Source organism: Phyllostomus hastatus, unplaced genomic scaffold, assembly GCF_019186645.2.
Source record: "Phyllostomus hastatus isolate PE091 unplaced genomic scaffold, TTU_PhHast_1.1 phas_contig_38, whole genome shotgun sequence".
Classification (NCBI taxonomy): Eukaryota; Metazoa; Chordata; class Mammalia; order Chiroptera; family Phyllostomidae; genus Phyllostomus; species Phyllostomus hastatus.
In genome coordinates this window covers 34,837,430-34,855,695 of record NW_025333869.1, presented here as the reverse complement: position 1 = coordinate 34,855,695, position 18,266 = coordinate 34,837,430, and the positions used below count along the sequence as shown (strand labels likewise).

The 18,266-nt window shown below is 40.7% G+C and overlaps 1 protein-coding gene across 13 annotated transcripts in view; it reads right to left on the bottom strand.

Annotated features, from left to right (window-relative positions):
- The window catches only part of ANK3 (ankyrin 3), a 332,140-nt gene that overhangs the window by 90,143 nt on the left and 223,731 nt on the right, over positions 1-18,266 (bottom strand). For 9 of the 13 annotated variants that reach the window (XM_045842401.1, XM_045842393.1, XM_045842388.1 and 6 more), the window contains 2 exons: positions 12,051-12,174; positions 6,995-7,097 (listed from right to left, as the gene is read on the bottom strand). In XM_045842401.1, the coding sequence (XP_045698357.1) occupies positions 6,995-7,097; positions 12,051-12,174 (227 nt within the window). Of the gene's footprint in view, positions 1-6,994; positions 7,098-10,397; positions 10,410-12,050; positions 12,175-13,451; positions 14,133-18,266 lie in introns of those variants that run through there. The other 4 variants (XM_045842395.1, XM_045842392.1, XM_045842400.1 and 1 more) reach the window with 4 other exon arrangements.

The window sequence follows — 18,266 nt, the reverse complement described above, 5'->3', positions numbered from 1 at the left end:
CTGTAGTTAATAATAATGCATCATATACTTGGAATTTGCTAAGATGTAGATCTGAAATGTTCTCATCACACAGAATAAATGATAACCACTGAAGATGATGGATATGTCAATTAGCCTGATTGTTGCAATAATTATTGCACAATGTGTGCATGTATCAAAACATCATGCTATACACCTTAAAAATAGATCCCATAAAAGAAAACCGGATTCAAGCAGCAAAATAAAATATAATTAAAGACTTACGAAAGCAGGTCTTTTTAAAAAAAGTAATTCTTCTCTTGAAGTCAGCTAATATTACCTCTTAAGACCTATGGAAAACTATTATATAAACCATAATGAAGCTGGGTTCTTTGGCGTTTCCAAATCTGATTGATTTCAAGATAATTTAGCTACCAACTTCAACAAAATAAGGTGACTCAAGGACAGGGTGGAAGCTGAGATGCTAACACACCAACGTCCAGCTCAAGGTGTCTAAACGAACTGCACTACCTTAAGTCGCAGCACCAACTTCCCTGCCTTAAAAGAAAAATCTGTAATCTTGCTGACCAATCTGCCAGAAGTGTGGAACGGATCACTCAGGTAATGCTGGCAAAGCACTTTGAAGAGCAAAAGCAGCATATTAAATATCACTAGTCAAAGGTGCTTATCTTCTAAGGGACTATCTCAAGCAAATCTTTAATCCCGGGCTGGCTACCTTCTGCCACCATGCACATTTTCTAGAGCACCTTAGAAATCAGCTTAAATGAAAGACATAGGGAGGTAAAGCTGCTGCTGGGGGAAGGGTGTGTGTGTTTTGGGGTGGGGTTGTGGAATGGGGTTGAGAGAGACAGGAAGAAACCTATTAGCACAACCAGCTTTTGGTTAGGCATTTGTCTCCTTTTCTATTACTGAGATAATTGAAAATTTCTAGGTCTTGAAAAAATAAATGTGAAATTTCTCCCGAAGAACCCTCCAACTTGCCTAACACATGATCTACGAACATATCAAGTAGTATATAACACAATATATGACTAAATATACATGAGATCATCTTTAGCTTCAAAAAAGGCCATGTCTAACTCAAAGGATCTGGAATCCTAAACCATGAAGTAAATGAGAAAAGTTGCCTCCAGGTACAGGGAGACTATAATAAGGCCTCAGATATTAACTACAGACTCATCTCCACAGTTACCACTCAAATAGCCAATTCATCTGTTTGCACACTAGTTAAACCTTCTCAACTGGTCGCTCTTTGAAGCCTTGCCACTTTTCCTCTTAAGCATAAACACTTGGGCTAATCTGGTCTGAAAGGGAAAGTCTGCCAAATGAAAGCAATCTACTCAGAGAGGGACAGGGCTGCACAGCTGCCCCATTTTTCTCTTCATTGATATCTGCTTCTCCATCAACAGGACGGAAAGGAAGTGGAAGGCGCTCATGCCTTAGTGATCAACGGGCAAAGAACGCCTTTCCAAGAATTTTTGCTTGGAAACACCCAACTTCATAGCTATTCTCTTAAATCACAGCTCATTTTCTTTTTATTTTGTTAAAATTAGTGTTATTCCTGGAGAGAAAGCATACAATGATAGACTCTTGATGCTGAGTGGCACCTTAAGATGCCAGGGGACTTTGTGCATTGCCTTTGGTATGCGGCTGTTTCACTGCAGGTTTGATGACCAGCAGCTGCAAGCACATTAGTGAGGACAGAAACCCAAATTAAACTGGCTTAAGACGCCCTCTCCCCAGGGGTTGGGGTGGGAGAGTGGGCTGAGATGAATTTATCTGTTTGTACAGTGGGAAAGTCTGGGCAGCACTATTACGGGTGTGGCTGCATGCAGCCAGGGCTCAAAGGATGTAGGAATCCTTGGTCTTCACGTTCCAATCCCGGCAGCTTTGGATTCACTGCATCTTATAGCTTAGCAACCCCCGAAAGGCTAGACCAAGTCTCACATTTAAGTCTTATTAGACTGGCTAAGATTTTTCATTTCGTCCTAACACAATTATGGTAATCCGGGAAAAGGAATGCTTTGAAAGTCCAGGTCTGGGGCTCATCCTTGGAGCAGGGGGGAGAATTTCAACCCCTTCTAAACTACATTGACTGAGAAATGGGGGCGGCAGGGGGTAGAGGTTTGAGCATCAGGTCCTGTGACTGCCACCTAGAGAAAGTGGAATCGGTGCATGTGGGCAAAACCAAGCCGTGTCTCTTAAGTGATTTCTGCTCTTCTCCCATCCTTGAATAACTACCAGAAATCATACTAAATTAACGTTTCTGCTGGCAAAATGCATCCCTTGGTCTTACAACTGCTTCTAGGGTCATTCAAAGGAAGTGTAATTAATTAGTTAGCCTCTAAAGTATTTTTAGATCATGATCATGCCTTCTACCTCACATCCATGTAAAGGTCAAATATTTCCATTCCTTTAATGATGTCTTATATGCTATAATTTTAAGCAGAATCATTTTCTCCATAATTTTCATAACTTGCTGGATATAAATTGTCAGTTCCCTTTAAAGCACATTAAATAAGAACTTATTATTAGAGTTAGAAATAAGCATAATGAATAACACATGTCTAAACATAATCTTTCAGGCTAAAAATGGATAAAGATGATGGTACCACACCCATAGTAAGAACACCAGTGAGTATGAGATCCTGGAGGACAGAGTAAAGCTTGGGCTCTTCGCTGGCTTCCTGCTCACTCACACTGAGCAGTGCAGATGTGTGCTGGAAGAGTAGGTTAGTGTTAAAAGGAGGCACCCTGGAGCCAGGTGGCCAGTGACAGCCATTTGCCAGCTGTGTCCCCTGGGGTGAGTTACTGAAGCTGTCTGTGCACTTGTGTTTCTTCATCTTTTTGAACGGAGCCAAGAAATTGTCTCATAGGATTTTTGTGAACTGTAAATGAGTTAGTGCTGGTACAATTCTTAGAATAGTATCTGGTACATAGTAGGAACTCAAAATTAGCTGTTTTCACCACAAGCATCACCATCCTCACCATAAGCATCACCACCCTACCTCCTGATGCTTATGGCCTCTAAGGACTAGTACTCCACACTAAGGTAATGAGGACTGGCTGACCTGGATCACACACAACAACATAAGCCACACCAGATGAGGCTTTCAATAATGATGTCAGAAGGTAGGAAAGAACCAGTCTGCTCTATTCATCTTAGACAACAGGGCTTCAGTCTAGAGTCATCACTTTCCCTCAGTACCGCCTATTTGGAAAGGAATACTTCCAAGCGCAAATAGATACGGCTCAAAGGCAACCTGACATGCACAAATCTGAGCTTAAAACACAAATAAATACATCAGATGTTGACTGACCGACACACAGGACCCTGGCCAGAGCACTTTAAATCAGAGATTCCTATCTACAGGTGCATTCCAGAGCCACCTGCGGAGCTTTAGAGAACACACGTGCCCAGGAACCCAGGCAGAAGAATTCTGGTTCTGTGGGCATTTTGTTTTCCAAACAGCCACAGAAGATTCCAGTGCTGCTCCCAGTGAAGAACTCCCACTAGGTTTCTGATTCCAGGTGCACTGAAAAATCCGGTGCCCCGGCTCCACCCGAGTCTACTGAATCAGGACCTGAGCAATTGTCTTTTTTAAATGTTTTCCAGGTGATTCTCGTGAGTGGTCAGGCCTGAGTGTCACTGCTTTAAGTAATATCTTTTGACAAACACAATATGTGATTTATTTACATACAATTTTCAGAAGTATATCTACAAGTGACTCTTGATTAACAGGTAAAGTGCAAGAATAAGAAGTTCATGGATAACCCTATATCAAAGCAAAAAAAAAAAAAAGTCCACTCTTGACTGAGGCAGGGGTGGGGAAGGATTAAGTGGTTTACAGACTAATCCTGAGTGAGGCCCAGAAAGAATGAGGACAGGCTTACTTGCCCCACCTTCCTTCCCAGACTTGGCCTCCACACTGCCTTCAACCAGCACGGGGCGTGGGGGCAGCAGGCCTGTGCAGATTATTCTAGGTCTCCACTGTCCCGAACCTGTGGTTACTGTGCAAACTGATTAATCAGCAGCAGGATAATAAAGAGGCAACTAGGCTTTGTGTGGTGATGTCTGCTCATGTTGAAAGAAAGCAGTGTTCAGGGAGTTAATTTTTATTCTTTTTCTGCCTTAACTTCTCAAAGGAACTTGAACTGGGCAAAAACAGGGCAGTGATCAATCTGACAGTAAGTCAGGTAACTTCGCTTTAGGAATTCTAAATACTGAATACTTCTTGCATGCTTTAAACAAAATCAATACTGTGGAGAAATTATGTTTTGAAATTTATAAATATAGCTTTAGAGGTATGATAAACGTAAATTAATAATTTTGTACTTAAAATCTTAATGCAAAGGGTGTAAATGAACCTCCACAGTAAACACTTCTCAGTCTTACACAGAGTAACTGGACTCTTCCCTCCAAAAGTGTCTCTTTTGAGGAACTAGGCTTTTCTCTCTCTTCTACAATGAATAAGACACTAGGAACTAAACAGAGGAATGTGTCTTTCAGGAATTGTCTTCCCCTGTCCTCCAAGTTTTTATTTTGAAGGTGTTCTTACAAAGTTGAAAACCCCATATAAGGAATGCCTGTAGATACTCCACCTAGGTTCAACAATTAATATTTTGTCACATTTGCATTTTTCATCTTTCTCCACCCCCCACCTTTTTTTCTGAACCACTTGAAAATAAATAGATGACTTAACAACAATTACTTGAGTTCTGAAAACTTCAGCATGCATACCCCAGAATAGAGATATTCTCCTATATAGCTTCAATACTGTTATCGCTGCTAAGAAAATTAACAATTTCCTGACAGTATCGCCAGTACATTTTCAAATGCCTCCAATTGTTCCTAAAATGTCATTGTGCCTTTCATATTTTTTCCCCAAATCTCTGGTGAATTTATCACAAAGGTGTTTGGCCAGGAATAAGGTTACATGCTAACATGTTCTTTCCACAAGGAATGCCTGTCAGACCATGGCATTCTCTGCACTCATCAAAGAAAGCAACTTGCTGCTTTTGCAGTTATCCACTTAAGACTTCTTTGTAAAGGTTTTAAGATGTCCTGAACCTTGCTTTCCCCTAACTAGTCGACAGAAGTGTTGTGACATCCACAGAGGTGCTTCTGAAAGTGAAGCAGCAACAAACTGAACAAGAGAACATCAGTTTTACCCCAACACGTCTCTTCGTCTTTTATTTCTTTTCACAAATCCTTCATTCTGAGTAAATGCTGCTGCTACACTCTACTGGAGTAAGCAGGTCTAGGTAGAGACTTATCGGTCAGTGATGGGTGAAGCGAGAACCTTCAGAAGTCTGGGGGCAGCCTTGCAGCATTGCAGGCATTCAGAGTTCACTTGAAGGTTGGTGTGCAGACCTTGGGAGGCAGTGTCGCATGGCAGTGATAATGGTGGTAGCAGCAGTGGAGGTGACGGTGGCAGTGATGGGGGTGTGGGTGATGGTGGTGGGAGCAACAATGGTGAGGTCACAGTAATGTTGGTAGTGGTCCCAATTTCATGCCCTTGCCCCAAAGCAAATATATGTTGAGAAATAAACACCATGATTACATTCAACCAAGAATTTGCTATTCCATTACAGAACAAGACACATATTTTAATGTAAGAGAAAAATGTCACTGATACCCAAGGAATCTCTTCTCACCTGCAATTTTATGTTTTGTGGGTTTTTTTTTAGGCCATAGAGAATAACAGGCATTTCAACACTTGAAAGTACTGCCAATATAGCCACTAACATCTCATTTCAGTTCACAACATGAAGCAGTCAGGGTTACCTGACTAGGATAATGGCCACAGCCAACCAAGCAAAGAGTTCTGCAGAAGACCTCAACCAATACTTGGGGAATGCCTTCCACTCAAGACCTTAGCTTCAGTGTTTGAGACAACTGATTTTTTTTTGCTAACACCTCCTGAAACCATGACATGCTATATCACATCTGTAATCATTCCACAAAGGGTGTTTTTTTTGTCTGACAAAACAGTGAATAGCTGCTGTATCCACCTCTGTGGGTGGATACCCGCTTGCTAAGAATGTTCTAGAGAGTGAAAAGTAATAAAGTATTTATTGTAGGTCCTTGAGAAGTACAATGTGTATCTGTGTGTCTGGAAACCAGTATCTCCAGACACGTGGGAGTCCCAAAAGTCTGACTGTCTCTGCTTATAAACCTCTAACTCAGTGATAAGTGACTCACTTATTCATCTGTTCCAATTCACCTTCATTGTGCAGTGAGCAAGTCCAGCATCGTTTCACCAATTACTTACACTGTTTAAATATTATAAGCAACCTTTAAACTTAGTTTTATGGTCCAAACAGTTCTGTCCATCACCAACACAGGACTGCAAGTATAAATCAAGCAGTGTGTGTATTTAGAATAATGAACCATCCTGAGCCTGTCTGCGGTGGGACTATGTTGCTGGGACTTCTCGTATTAAACCAATTATCTATTCAACCACGATTGTTGAAAAAAGGGATTACACAAACACCAAATGAACCTGGCAGGGATTCTGGTAGAAAGCACAATACGTCACATCTTGAGAAGGCCCATTACAGGCAGCTGTGAAACTAAAAGACCAAAAACAGAAAGGATCTAATCTTTAACTATTTGCTGAAAACATTTCTAGCAAATTCCAACATGCACACAGTTTGTTTAGTAAAATCAAACATTCATGTGGATAATGTCGGCAAATTTAGCTACCAATTATTATTAACTCTCTTTTTAAGAAGTTAAAATAAATTTGACCTAAAAATGAGAAAAGGGACCCATATGCCTCTCCTAGGACTTTGAGTTTCTCTCTATGGGACTTTAGGGACTTGTGCAAAGAAGAGAGGGATATTTCCACTGATGGCACAATTAATTTTTTCTTTAACTGGCAGTACTGGAAGATTTATGAATGCAAAATCAAACATGTCGAAATACAGTTTTTGTCATGGACAAAGAGGTTGATTCAAATATACACATTATGGTTTAACAATCAAAAAATATTTTTAAAAGAAGGCCTACCTGCTCTTTGGATGGCACAAGGAGTTCTTCGATCATCATGCTGTCCCGGGCATAGGAGCTTCTGTTCAAGGTGTAGGACCTATCCGAACTGAAGGAGCGGAGGCTGTTGTAGTTACAGTTACCCATTCAAGAGTGGTGGATGGTAATGAGATGAATAAAAGAAAATTAATGCATGCAACTTTAAGACAGGCACAATGGCTAAAAAAAAATCAACAGAAGTTGTTCTTGAAAAGACATGGTCAAAAATGAAATCCCTTCTGTTTGAGGAAATCTCTTAAGCTTGGACAATCTCATCGTCAGGTTTTGTTTAAAATAGGCCAGTTGGTATTAAATCTGTGAGAAAGTGAAATGCATAACAATTTTGGATGTTGTACTGTAACAGCTGGACCAACATGGCAATGGAGAAAAACCAGATGAGTCCAGATGATCTGATAACCTGCGAGATTTTCTATGGTAAGACCTTACATCAGGCTCCCCTCTCTTTCTGGTCCTTATCTGTCTAGCTCATACTATTAAATGAAAGCATGTCTGCTATAAATGGTTCTGTTTATATGTCTTTGGGAACTAGATAACGGTTTAACTTATTGAGGGGTTTCTAGTTGCTACTCGTGGAAAGCATTGGAAGAAAGAAAGTAGTGTTGTGAATACATCTCACATGCTCCTTTCTCAGCTTTCTCACCTTGACAGTTTTAATTCCATGTGTGGTTATGTGTTCTTTCCATGCTCTACTCTTTTCTTACTTGCTTTACCCTTCACCTTTCCAGCTGCTTACAAATCCTCTACACAGCCCCTGAACTTCGCAGAGTGCAAGCTTTCTCGGGTCCTGAAGTGCTACTCACCATGTTGACCTCTAAAGTAAAAACCAGTAAGGGGTTCGGGGTGGGTGAGATGGCTGAAGGTGGTCAAATGGTACAAAATCCCAGCTATGAAATAAATAAGTCCTGGGGGTGTTATATACAGCATGGTCACTATAGCTAACAATACTGTATATATTTGAAAGTTGCTAAGGGAGTGGGTCTTAAAAGTTCTCATCACAAGGAAAAAAATTATAATTGTGTGGTGGTAGATGTTAACTAGGATTATTGTGATAATTATTTTGCAATAGATACATATGTATTGAATCATTATGTTCTATGCTGGACACTGATATAATATTATTTGTCAGTTGTATCTCAAACTTAAAAGGCCATAAAGAAAGAGACCCTGGGAACCCTACATGTATCTACACAGGACACGCAGGCTGATCTGAGCCTTGGCAGAACACCTTGTGATCCCACAGGAAGGCAAAGGATGGAGGCTCGGGAGGAGCTGCTTCAGGCCGTCTCCCACGGGCCTCCCTCTCTCACCTGCCATGACAGGCTGTCACCAGGCAGCTTTCCATAGCTTCCTGAGGCTTCCTGCCCCTTTCTTCCTTGGAAAGAGTGGCAGAAGATGAAACCGCTCAGCTGCACTCTAGCACTGGCTCCTCAGCAACGGGGTACCGCGCACTAGTGTGGCACACAGGCCCTTGGTTTTGGTGTCATAGTTTTGGGTACAGGGTCAAGGACCATAGTGCTTGGCATCTGTCACTGCCTAGGTAATTAATAAACTGTCTGAATATAAATGTGGCTGCTTGAATCTTTACCAGTAGACTCAGTCAGACTCTGGCCTTGGCCTGGTGTGAATTAGGCAAGGAAAACAGTAAAGAGGCAAATGAGGACTCCTTGCTTTACACAAAACGATTTCTTTTCCCCTCTGTAGTTACTACACTAAAGATTACCTAAAGCGAGTATTTTTTTTTATCAATACACAGAGGCCCCTGAATTATAGGTATTCTTCTAAGTGTCTACGTAAATGGGTAGGTACATTCTTCTAGGATTAAGCCTCAGCTTTCACCAGAATCTTAAAGGGATCTTGAACTCCAAAATAACCATTATTCTACAGCCATTATATAGTGTATTCAGCAAATATTTACTAAGTGACTGTTATGAGCTAGTCAAAATATTAGAAACAGGATATAAAAGCAAGAAAATAAAAGTAAGCATGACCCCTGTACAAAGGAGCTTACCTAGTAAGCCACATAACCTTGAGCACCGCACAGTCAGGCCATCAGTGTCCAGCCATGACTCATACACCCTTTTCCCCACCCCTGCTTCCAGTCGTCAACATTTCAGTTATCCTGTTCCTAGTCCCTTTACATTCTGTCCAGTGCAATACAAGCTTCCTAAAAGCAGGCATTCTCTTCCTACCCTCTCACTCAACACTGTTACAAGGACTTTTGGACAAGTTCTAAATCTTTACTGGGTAAGACAGTGCCCACAGGTCACAAGGGGCCACTGTGCATCTGAAGCGTGGCTAGTGACTGAAGAACTGCATTTTTAATCGTATTTAATTTCAACTAGTTTTAATCTGAATTGCCATGTCACCAGGGGACACACCACCAGGCAGTGCAACTTCTAAGTATTCAGGCAAGGTTCTGTTTTGCCCCAGTGATGAGATTTGTGAAGCTCACTCTCAGCATCAAACATTCATTTCCTTAAGTTACGGTTCCTACAGTGGATGTTAATATTGGCAGTATGTGAGCACAGTCTTACTGTACATGCGGACTAAGCCTTAAACATTTTTAAAAATAATTACATATTTAATTTCAGTTTTTAAATGTATCTAAGATTTGTTGATATGTTTTAAACATCCCCTCTTTCTTTTAACTTAAACATGCATGCCAACTACACAACAGGACCCAGAGTTGGGAGCTATCAAGAGAAAAGCTGAAAGATGTCTCCGTTTTCTGTGTCTAAAGTTCTTACTCCTGACTGTCCCAGGCCGACTTACAATAGACAGATGGAGCCAATTAAATCCATCAAGCTTCACTCAGAATCCTTAATACAGAGAAGTAACTTCAGCTACTAAAATTAGACATTATTTGCATGGGGATCTGGAAAGCATTAAATTGTTTTTAACTAAGGTCAACTATATTATTTGTAGTCATCAGTATACCCTAAGTGTTAAATACAGGAAGTATTAGAAAACCACATGCCTAAGAATTCTTAAAACTATACTAATGTGCCTAACACAACTCAAAACAGCAACCAGCAAACAAACAGCTCTTCAAGACTGTGATGTCCAGTGAAATTTCCCCAGTTTCTTCATGCATTATACAAACTTTGTTAAGGGAAAGAAGTTCCTTAAATATTCAGTCAGTTTTGCATAGTAATATTTCTTATCATACATTTAGTTACTTGCTAATTTCCTCAGAATCACAAACTGATTTGCTAAAGCTGAGCAGAAAAAAAAAAGAGCACATGTCAGAACAACACAGCACAGCACAGCACAGCACAGCACACAGCACGATGCTGAAGAAAAGAAAAATGAGAAAATGAGTCAGGGAAGGGCAGGGAAACACTGGGAAAGTGCCATTTCTTACCTGATCTTGGGACTATTTTAAAGTATTTTTAGAAAAAAATCAGGAGAAGAAAGCAAAAAAAAAAATGAGACAGGGAAAAAAGAAAAAAAAGTTATGGTTGAATGAGATACACATTTAATGTATTACTTTTTAAATGTTACACTCAGAATATTATAGGCTAATGGTACCTTTAAACATTGGCTTTATGATTTATTTTTATATTTACCTCTGAGCATAACATGAGTTGCCAATGTAAAAAAATGAGTTACATATAACAGCAACAAATAATAATAATAATGGTGCAATCAAAACCAGAAGTATGAAAGCCTTAGAACTTTCTTGGGAAAAAAATCATGAGACAATATTCAGTTTCATCACTCACTGGATGTCAGCTGTGACAATTTCTTATATACAAATGAGTAATCCACAAAATGTTACCTTCTCTAAACTATCTCAGGAAGAGAATCAGCTGGCTATTGGGTTATAAAAGCTATTACATCTCTAAATAGAATTTTCCTTTGAGATCCTCTAAGATTCTGCATATTTTTAGTTATAACTTGTTGCCATCTGTTAATACATAAAATAGTACACATTATAAAATGTTATTTCCCCTTCTTGTAAATGATACCTGTTACAAGAAGATTTTGTCTTCCACATACTATATATACATTAATAAAACAAAAATTCTAATAAGTTACATGAGATTCCAAATTCTGTCAAAAAAAAAAAAAGACTAACTAAAAACAAAAAAATCAGTTCAGGATGTAAACCGGCCACATCAAGGACAGTGAGAAATAACTCTCAGGTTTACCTTGTGGGAAGTGCCATTTACTGTTAGACAATGAAACTTTTTACTACAGACACTCAAACTACAGGAAAATGTCCCCAGGCTCTGGCTTAGGTGGTTTAATTATTAGCTTTAAAATAACCTGACTGTCAGCAAACAAGCTGTTAATCCAACCAGGGAAAAGAAGTCCCCAAATTTTGGACAAGGTCCTGTTTCTTTCAACCAGTGTCAGACAGGCGTGAGCCAAGCTTTTCCACATACCAAAGTTTTGTGCTTTAGCTGTGAGGATTGACTTCACCACTATTCCTGTCTGTGACTCTTGGGAAGTCACTGTCACACTCCTAACATGTCCCTGGTAAACAGACTAATGGAAGAGTTTTAGAAGAGATACTCAAACTCTTGACAGGCAATTCTAATAAACAATATGTAATTTTTAAACCAAAAATACCCTTCCCAGTCTCAATCATGCATTATTCTTTCAGTAATGAAGAGAGAATAGTGAACAATCAACATAAATATTTCTTATTACTGGAAAATAAGATTTTCCTTTTAATTATAGAACAAAATTTAGTTTTGAAACACATAACCCAGATCAACTCTCCCGGTTTGGTCTGTGAGCTCTTTCGGTACTATGCTTGAAGCGTGACTGCAAGGTGGGAAAAAAACAGAACAAACAACTAGCATGTTCACTCACATAAAATTAAGGACTGAAAACCATGAAAGAAAATAGCGGAGTGTGTACACTTGAGTTGAGACCATTTCACCAAATTCATCTCCTCATCAAAAGAGCACATTTGGGGACAATGGGGAAAATGAAAATGATGCTGGTTTATGACAAATCGTGGTGGTTTGAAATTGCTTATGAAAAAACAGCAACAATAAAATACCTGGCAGAACGGGCCCCGAGACTAAAGCCCATGTAGCCTTCGGCAGGCAGAGAGTCATCGCCCAGTTCCTTAAGGTCCTGGGGCCCCAGATACTTGTCCGTGTCCCCTGTCATCGCATCTTCACCTGCAGATGCAGAAAGCAAGGCCTGAGTCAGAAGCTGCCCTTTTGAGAATGGTCTGTGGTGGAGAAACCAGCTCCTCTGGTCATCAGCAAACACCCCTTCTGTCACAGTCATCTTCTCCTGACCCCTGGATAGTATTTGTAACTGCCGTTAACAGGAAAAAGTACAGGCAGAGGTTAGTTCATAATTTAAAGAGTAAATTTAAGTAGCAGAAAGAGCTCCTGGTGCTAAGTTCCAATTTTAATATATTTCCTCTGCCTCCTTCCTACCCTTCAAGGCCTGACGAACCAAAAAGAAGGATCTTGTGTGTCCATTAGTTGTCTGCAACTCACTGTGATGAGGGCAGCTTGTTTGAATGGATATTGATGCAAAATAAAAACCATCTCTTCCTTACTTTTCTGGAAATTATACATGGAAAGGGACTTTTGTCTAAATGGTCTTCTCGCACACAGGATTTCAGTTTGGGGCTTAGGTAAGAAACTAGCATATTACTTAACCTCAACTATAACTGTTCAATTGGAGAATACTGAATCATTTCAATTTTCAACTGTTTCTAAACCAATCAAATTAACAACCCAGTCCAATGGCCCCAGTGTCTAAACCCTCCTTGCAAAGTAGCTTTTCCTTCCATAGAGATCCAATGGGGGTTTCAGCAGTTTGAAAAAGGGACTATATACAATCAATGCTCTTTAACCATCGATACAAAGAGTTAACCACATAAAATACTTTTACTAGCTACATATGTATAACATGACCTCACGTGGAAAAACCACATTCCAAGAGTGACAGGGCAGGTTTTCCAGATGCCTTCTGCCCTTAGTGACGGTTCCCATCCTTGCAAAATGTAGCACAGGCTGTGGAAAAGTTCCTTCCGCAGAGGCAAACTCTATCTCTTTTTTTGACTCTCATTCTCTTTCTGGACACAAACTTGGCTGGCCGGGTAAAGATTTCAAAAGCCTGTGTTATGTTTTCTCAAAGGTAAGTGATTCATCCGCTCCAGCTATATTTTCCAATTCCCTTCTCAGTCCCGTTTATAATTTCCATTCATTTAAACTCAGGAAACCACAAGAGCTCAGCCTTTAAACTACCAATCAAGTCTAAAAATACACTGTCAACTACTGTTTTTGCAAATGTAAAAACTAAACAGATTAACTTTCTCCTGCGACCCAGTACCAAGAGATTATTTTAAGTAACTATTTACAACTGGGCTAATTTGCACACTCACCGCACACGAGACAAAAACAGCACACACCAAGTACAACTTAAAGAAAGATCTTACTCTGTCGTAAAGCCATTTCCACCAGGCGGGGCTGATCAGACGCTTTCCTGATGTTTCCTGGAATTCCTTAACCAGTGATTTAGAATCTACCTCCAAAGCAACCCAAACAAACCAATCCTTGGGTTGTATCCACCGTCTTCACCACCACCACCGAGTTCCTCTCAGCATCTTCTCCGTGTAGGCAATTGAGGAATTGCACATCGTTTGCTATTCATTAGAGTTCAAAGATTTTCAATATTTCTGGCCAAAAAGAACCCCCCAAAAACAAAACAAAACAACCCACAAAACAAAACCTGGCTACTCTTAATTGAGATTAAGATCCTTTTGATTACTCCGCAGACATCCTTTTAAAGCTCCTTCTGATTGGATTAAAAACTCCTCTGGCAAGCCTCTAGCAGGACCGAATGGTGACATAAATGCAAGCCCTGAGTTATTTGTATGTAAATATGAGGGCTGCTCCAGTGTAGACTTTCGGTAATTTGATACCGGTGCTCAGTGCCTAACTGGGTAACCGAGACAGCCCTAAACCGAGGGAGAATCAGCGAGCGAGGTGCTGCCTTTAATTACAAGGTGACTCTTCCCCAAAAGCAATGAAGAGCTGGCCAACCCAGGTAGAGAAAAAACAAGAAAACAAAGAAGTGGCCCAGGCGGGGAGTGGCAGGGAGCTGCAGGCAAACTTTCAACTTTGTTCTCAGCTGGGAACACCGGGAGCCTCGGTTATTTATGGTCCCTGTCAGGTGGAAGGAGGGGAAAAAAAAAAGACAAGAGGGAGGGCCTGCCCTTGAGTTGGAGTTGTGAAACTGTGGGGCAGAGGGAGGAAACAGTGATTCCCATAACTCTCCAAGAAGCTCATGAGAACACACTCATCACTGCTGCTTTTTAGCAAGAGTTTGAGGAAAAGGAGCAGAAGTGAGACCATCTGGAAAAAGCAGTGGATGTTCAGCTTTATTTTTGGCACAGGTTCTTTCAACTCTTTAATACTCTGGAAGGAACTAACTAGCTCTCCCTCTAGAGAGGTCCCTGGAGGCGGGCAGGGATGGCGGGGCGGGATGGGGCAGGCAGGGGAGCTTGGGCTGGAGGGTCGTAGCTGCAGTGGGTAGGTGTTTCTGTCACATTGCTGTTACATTGTTTCCCTCTCTCTGGGACTCCGGGCCTGCCTTCACAGCTGCTCCACCCTGTTTATGTTGGCAAGTGTTGGAGAAAACTAAGCAAACTAAGCCTAAGCGGGACTTCTGCACCCTCCATCTGGGTACACTGCGGAGGCAATTTCATTACTCTTTTTCAGGCTAAGGAAGTAAGTAAAGGGTATGAAGCTGCCCTGCTGAGGTAGGTGGTCTGCAGCACTTTTTTCATGATAGTGCGTCTATCTCTTGGGTTGTTACCTAAATATACAGACTTTTGAATCTGTAGAACTGATGAAGTAGGAAACGGATTTGGTTTTCCTGGATAAATGCAAAAATAACCGTAACAATAAATGACTCATGGAATATTAAGACAATACCATACCTAGTGGTTTAATTTGACCAGCTTGGCTGTAACTGACATTGTAAATATGTAGAAATAGGAAGGAAGCCATTTATAATGCCTGGTACATATTGAAAAACATTCCCAAGTGAAAGAATAATTTCCAATCTGGAAAGAATGGAAGGGAAAGTCATGGCAAAAATGAAGAAAATGTCTAAAACCTTAATCTGTATTCCACAATCGCACTTAAAATCCAAATACTCTAGCAAAGCCTTATTCAGTGACTGTCACTCAAATTTTCTCACAAGGGCTGCAGTGAAAAGGGTATTCCCCTGACTTTTCTCCCGCCTCTCTCTGGCCCCTCCTCCACGCCCATCCTGCCCTCCGCTACACAGAATTATTTCAGTCTTTAGAATTCCCAAAAGTCTTTCAGACTTTGCACCATTGCCTAGGATATATTCTCTTGATGGAACCTTTACCCCTATTCTTCATCCCAGTTAATTTCTCCAATGTTTGACTCTTTCCAGAACTCCTCCCACCCTTACTCGTCATCTTAAGTGAGGTATCCCTGTGCAGACTTCCCTTATCAGAGCGCATCGCCAACAGAAACATCTGCTGAGTCTCTCCCACTGGATGGTGAGATCCCTAGATTAGGAACCAAATTTTTTCTGGGCCTAGCATGTTGTACATACCCCATAAATATTTTTGAAATCATGGTTGCTTTTATTAAAGAGGTTTGTGTTTTTGCTTTCTCCCCCATCTAAATTCCACAGTAACTTAGGACCCTTTGGGCATGTCAAGCTTGATGACTGGTCAGTATACCGTAAAATGACAATAAAATTAAGTTTTCACTCCTCTTTACCCATCCTCCTTAGCCTTCAGCAATGGTCACTGGGAAACCAAGAGAGGCTGGCATGGGAGTGGCAGCTATCAATACAGGTGGTCTAAGATTAATTAAAATAGATTAAGAAATTATGCATTTATCACTTTAGAAAAGTGAAAATATTTCTTACAAGTTCAGGAATTTAGAATTCAAGGCAATGGTATTATTTTAATGCAGTTTTGCACAGTAGGTGCTCTGGATTAAAATCCAAGTTCCATCATTTCTGATTAGGTGACCTCTGGAACACTTACTCTGAGTCCGTTTCAACCTCTACAAAACTGGGAGAGTAACTCTGCCTCCATCCCACTAATCTCTTGGGGTATTAAATGAAATAATGCACCAAGTAAGGGCTTAATGAGCACTAATTGTTACTATTATTCTGTAGCACAGAGTTCTCTAGTGCCCAAGCACCTGAATGTATGAACTCATACAGTTAGCATTTAAATTGCTGCTATTTGTACTGGTGAGGGCAAAATCCAACCACAGCAGCAAACTGTCCCTGATCTCTATGTGCTAACACAGGGCCTGGCTCCTCACAGGTATTCAACAAGCATTTCTTGACTGAATAAGTGAACAACAATAATAAAGTGAACTCACTCTCCTTTCACTAAACACAATATTCTATAATTACTGTACACTACAACATACTACTGTACTGAAGATTAAAAAGGCATGAGATGAACTATACTGAGTGACTTAACTGCTTCTGATCCATTCTATAATCTAAAAACATTGTGATTAGTGGTAGCTTCTGCCCAATACTTCTTTATACAAGTTGAGTATAAACCAACCAAAGTATTCTTTTAATGGACAACACTCATACAACACCAGGTATATGTAGTTAAAAGATATACAGGAGTAGGCAAAATATATTTACAGTTATGCAAATAAATAATAATTAATACTAACACAAGAATAAACTCTGTTTCATGTATTCACAACTGTAAACCTATTTTTGTCTACCTGTGTGAGTGGGGACCCTTCAAAAAACCAAAATTATCTTCTGGAGGGAAGGCCCCTTGTCGTACAGGCTTCCCGGCTAGGTGAATATTCTAGGAACCCATCTGTATCAGTGTACCAGCTGGTGTTATTTTAAGAGGCTGCGTTCAGCTTCAATGAATTTTTTCTGAAGACTCTTTTAATGCAGTTGCCCATTTCATGATGAGTGATTTAAGTGCACCTGCCCACACTGCCACTTTAAACACAATTAAAAAAAATGAATCCTAGTTTTTTGGGGAGTCATTATCAAGAAACACAAATTTTCACTGACTGAGAAGTACTTGTGTGGGTTTATGTTTGCTGTGTTTGGTACGTTGGCTTGACTTTTGAACAATAAAATACAGGGGAAGTGATTTTGCACAACCTGACTCTGAGTTAAAAGGAAATCTTATAGCTTCTGTCTAAGTCTCTTGGAACACTTTTTCAGGGGAAGTCAATCCCAATGTAAAAAATTTCACTGCCTTGAGAGCACCAGGCTTGAGAAGGAGCTGAAAACAGCCGCACAGGGAGGTGGCACAGAGATCAGCCTTGAGCTGTCACAGCCATCCTGGCTGAGGCGACAGACCTTCGAACGAAGACACCATCTTGAACATCCTGGTATGATACTCCTGCCTCAGCTGCTGTCTGACCATCATCTCATGAAAGATCTCAAGAACACAGCTGAGCCCAGTCAACTCACACCACCATGGGAGATAATAAATTAAACCACTGAGTTTGGAGATGGGCTATTACATTGTAATAATTAGTGGAAACAAAGTGGAATGAGAAATGAGAAGGTCCAAAGGTAAGTCAAAGAGGTCACGTACGGGCTGCCTAATGCATCCCTCATGAATCGGAGTGAGCTCATCATGCACTGTGTGATCAGGGCAGACACAGTCCAGGGAAGTGCACTGGGGAATGCCACTAGAGGCCTCATCGTTTTAGTATTGATTTGATGCCTTTCAAAATTCGGAGGACGGATATTCTTTGGTTAATCCATTTCTGACAACATAATACCAGAGGCTGGAAAATGTTTAAAGAAGAAAACACCACCCCCTCCAGCAATGTATTTTGATCCCACCATTAACCAAATAAAAGCTGCTCGGGGCCCCTGCCCTTCAGTGGCCCAGCTATCACTTCGTCATCCCCCTGATCGTGACTAGGTGAAGAGAAGAGGTTTCCGAGACCACACTCAAACTTTCAAAGATTCCTATACTTTGTCTACCAGGAAATAATACAACATAGAACCAGGGACAAAAGACGAAAGAGAGAATATGTACATTAAATGACTGTCAGGACTGTGGGCGATCAAACGGGTGTGCCCTCCTTCCTTTTTAGATTTCACGTGGGTGGTGCAGGGCCGGTGCCTGCTGGAATGCACCTACCCCCAGCTCCTTGCAGACCTTCGGCATGCCCACTAATGATCCCTTTCAGGCTCAATAAAGGCAACGGTTCTTGTCCTAATACTTAAAAGTGTTTTCATGTCCTAG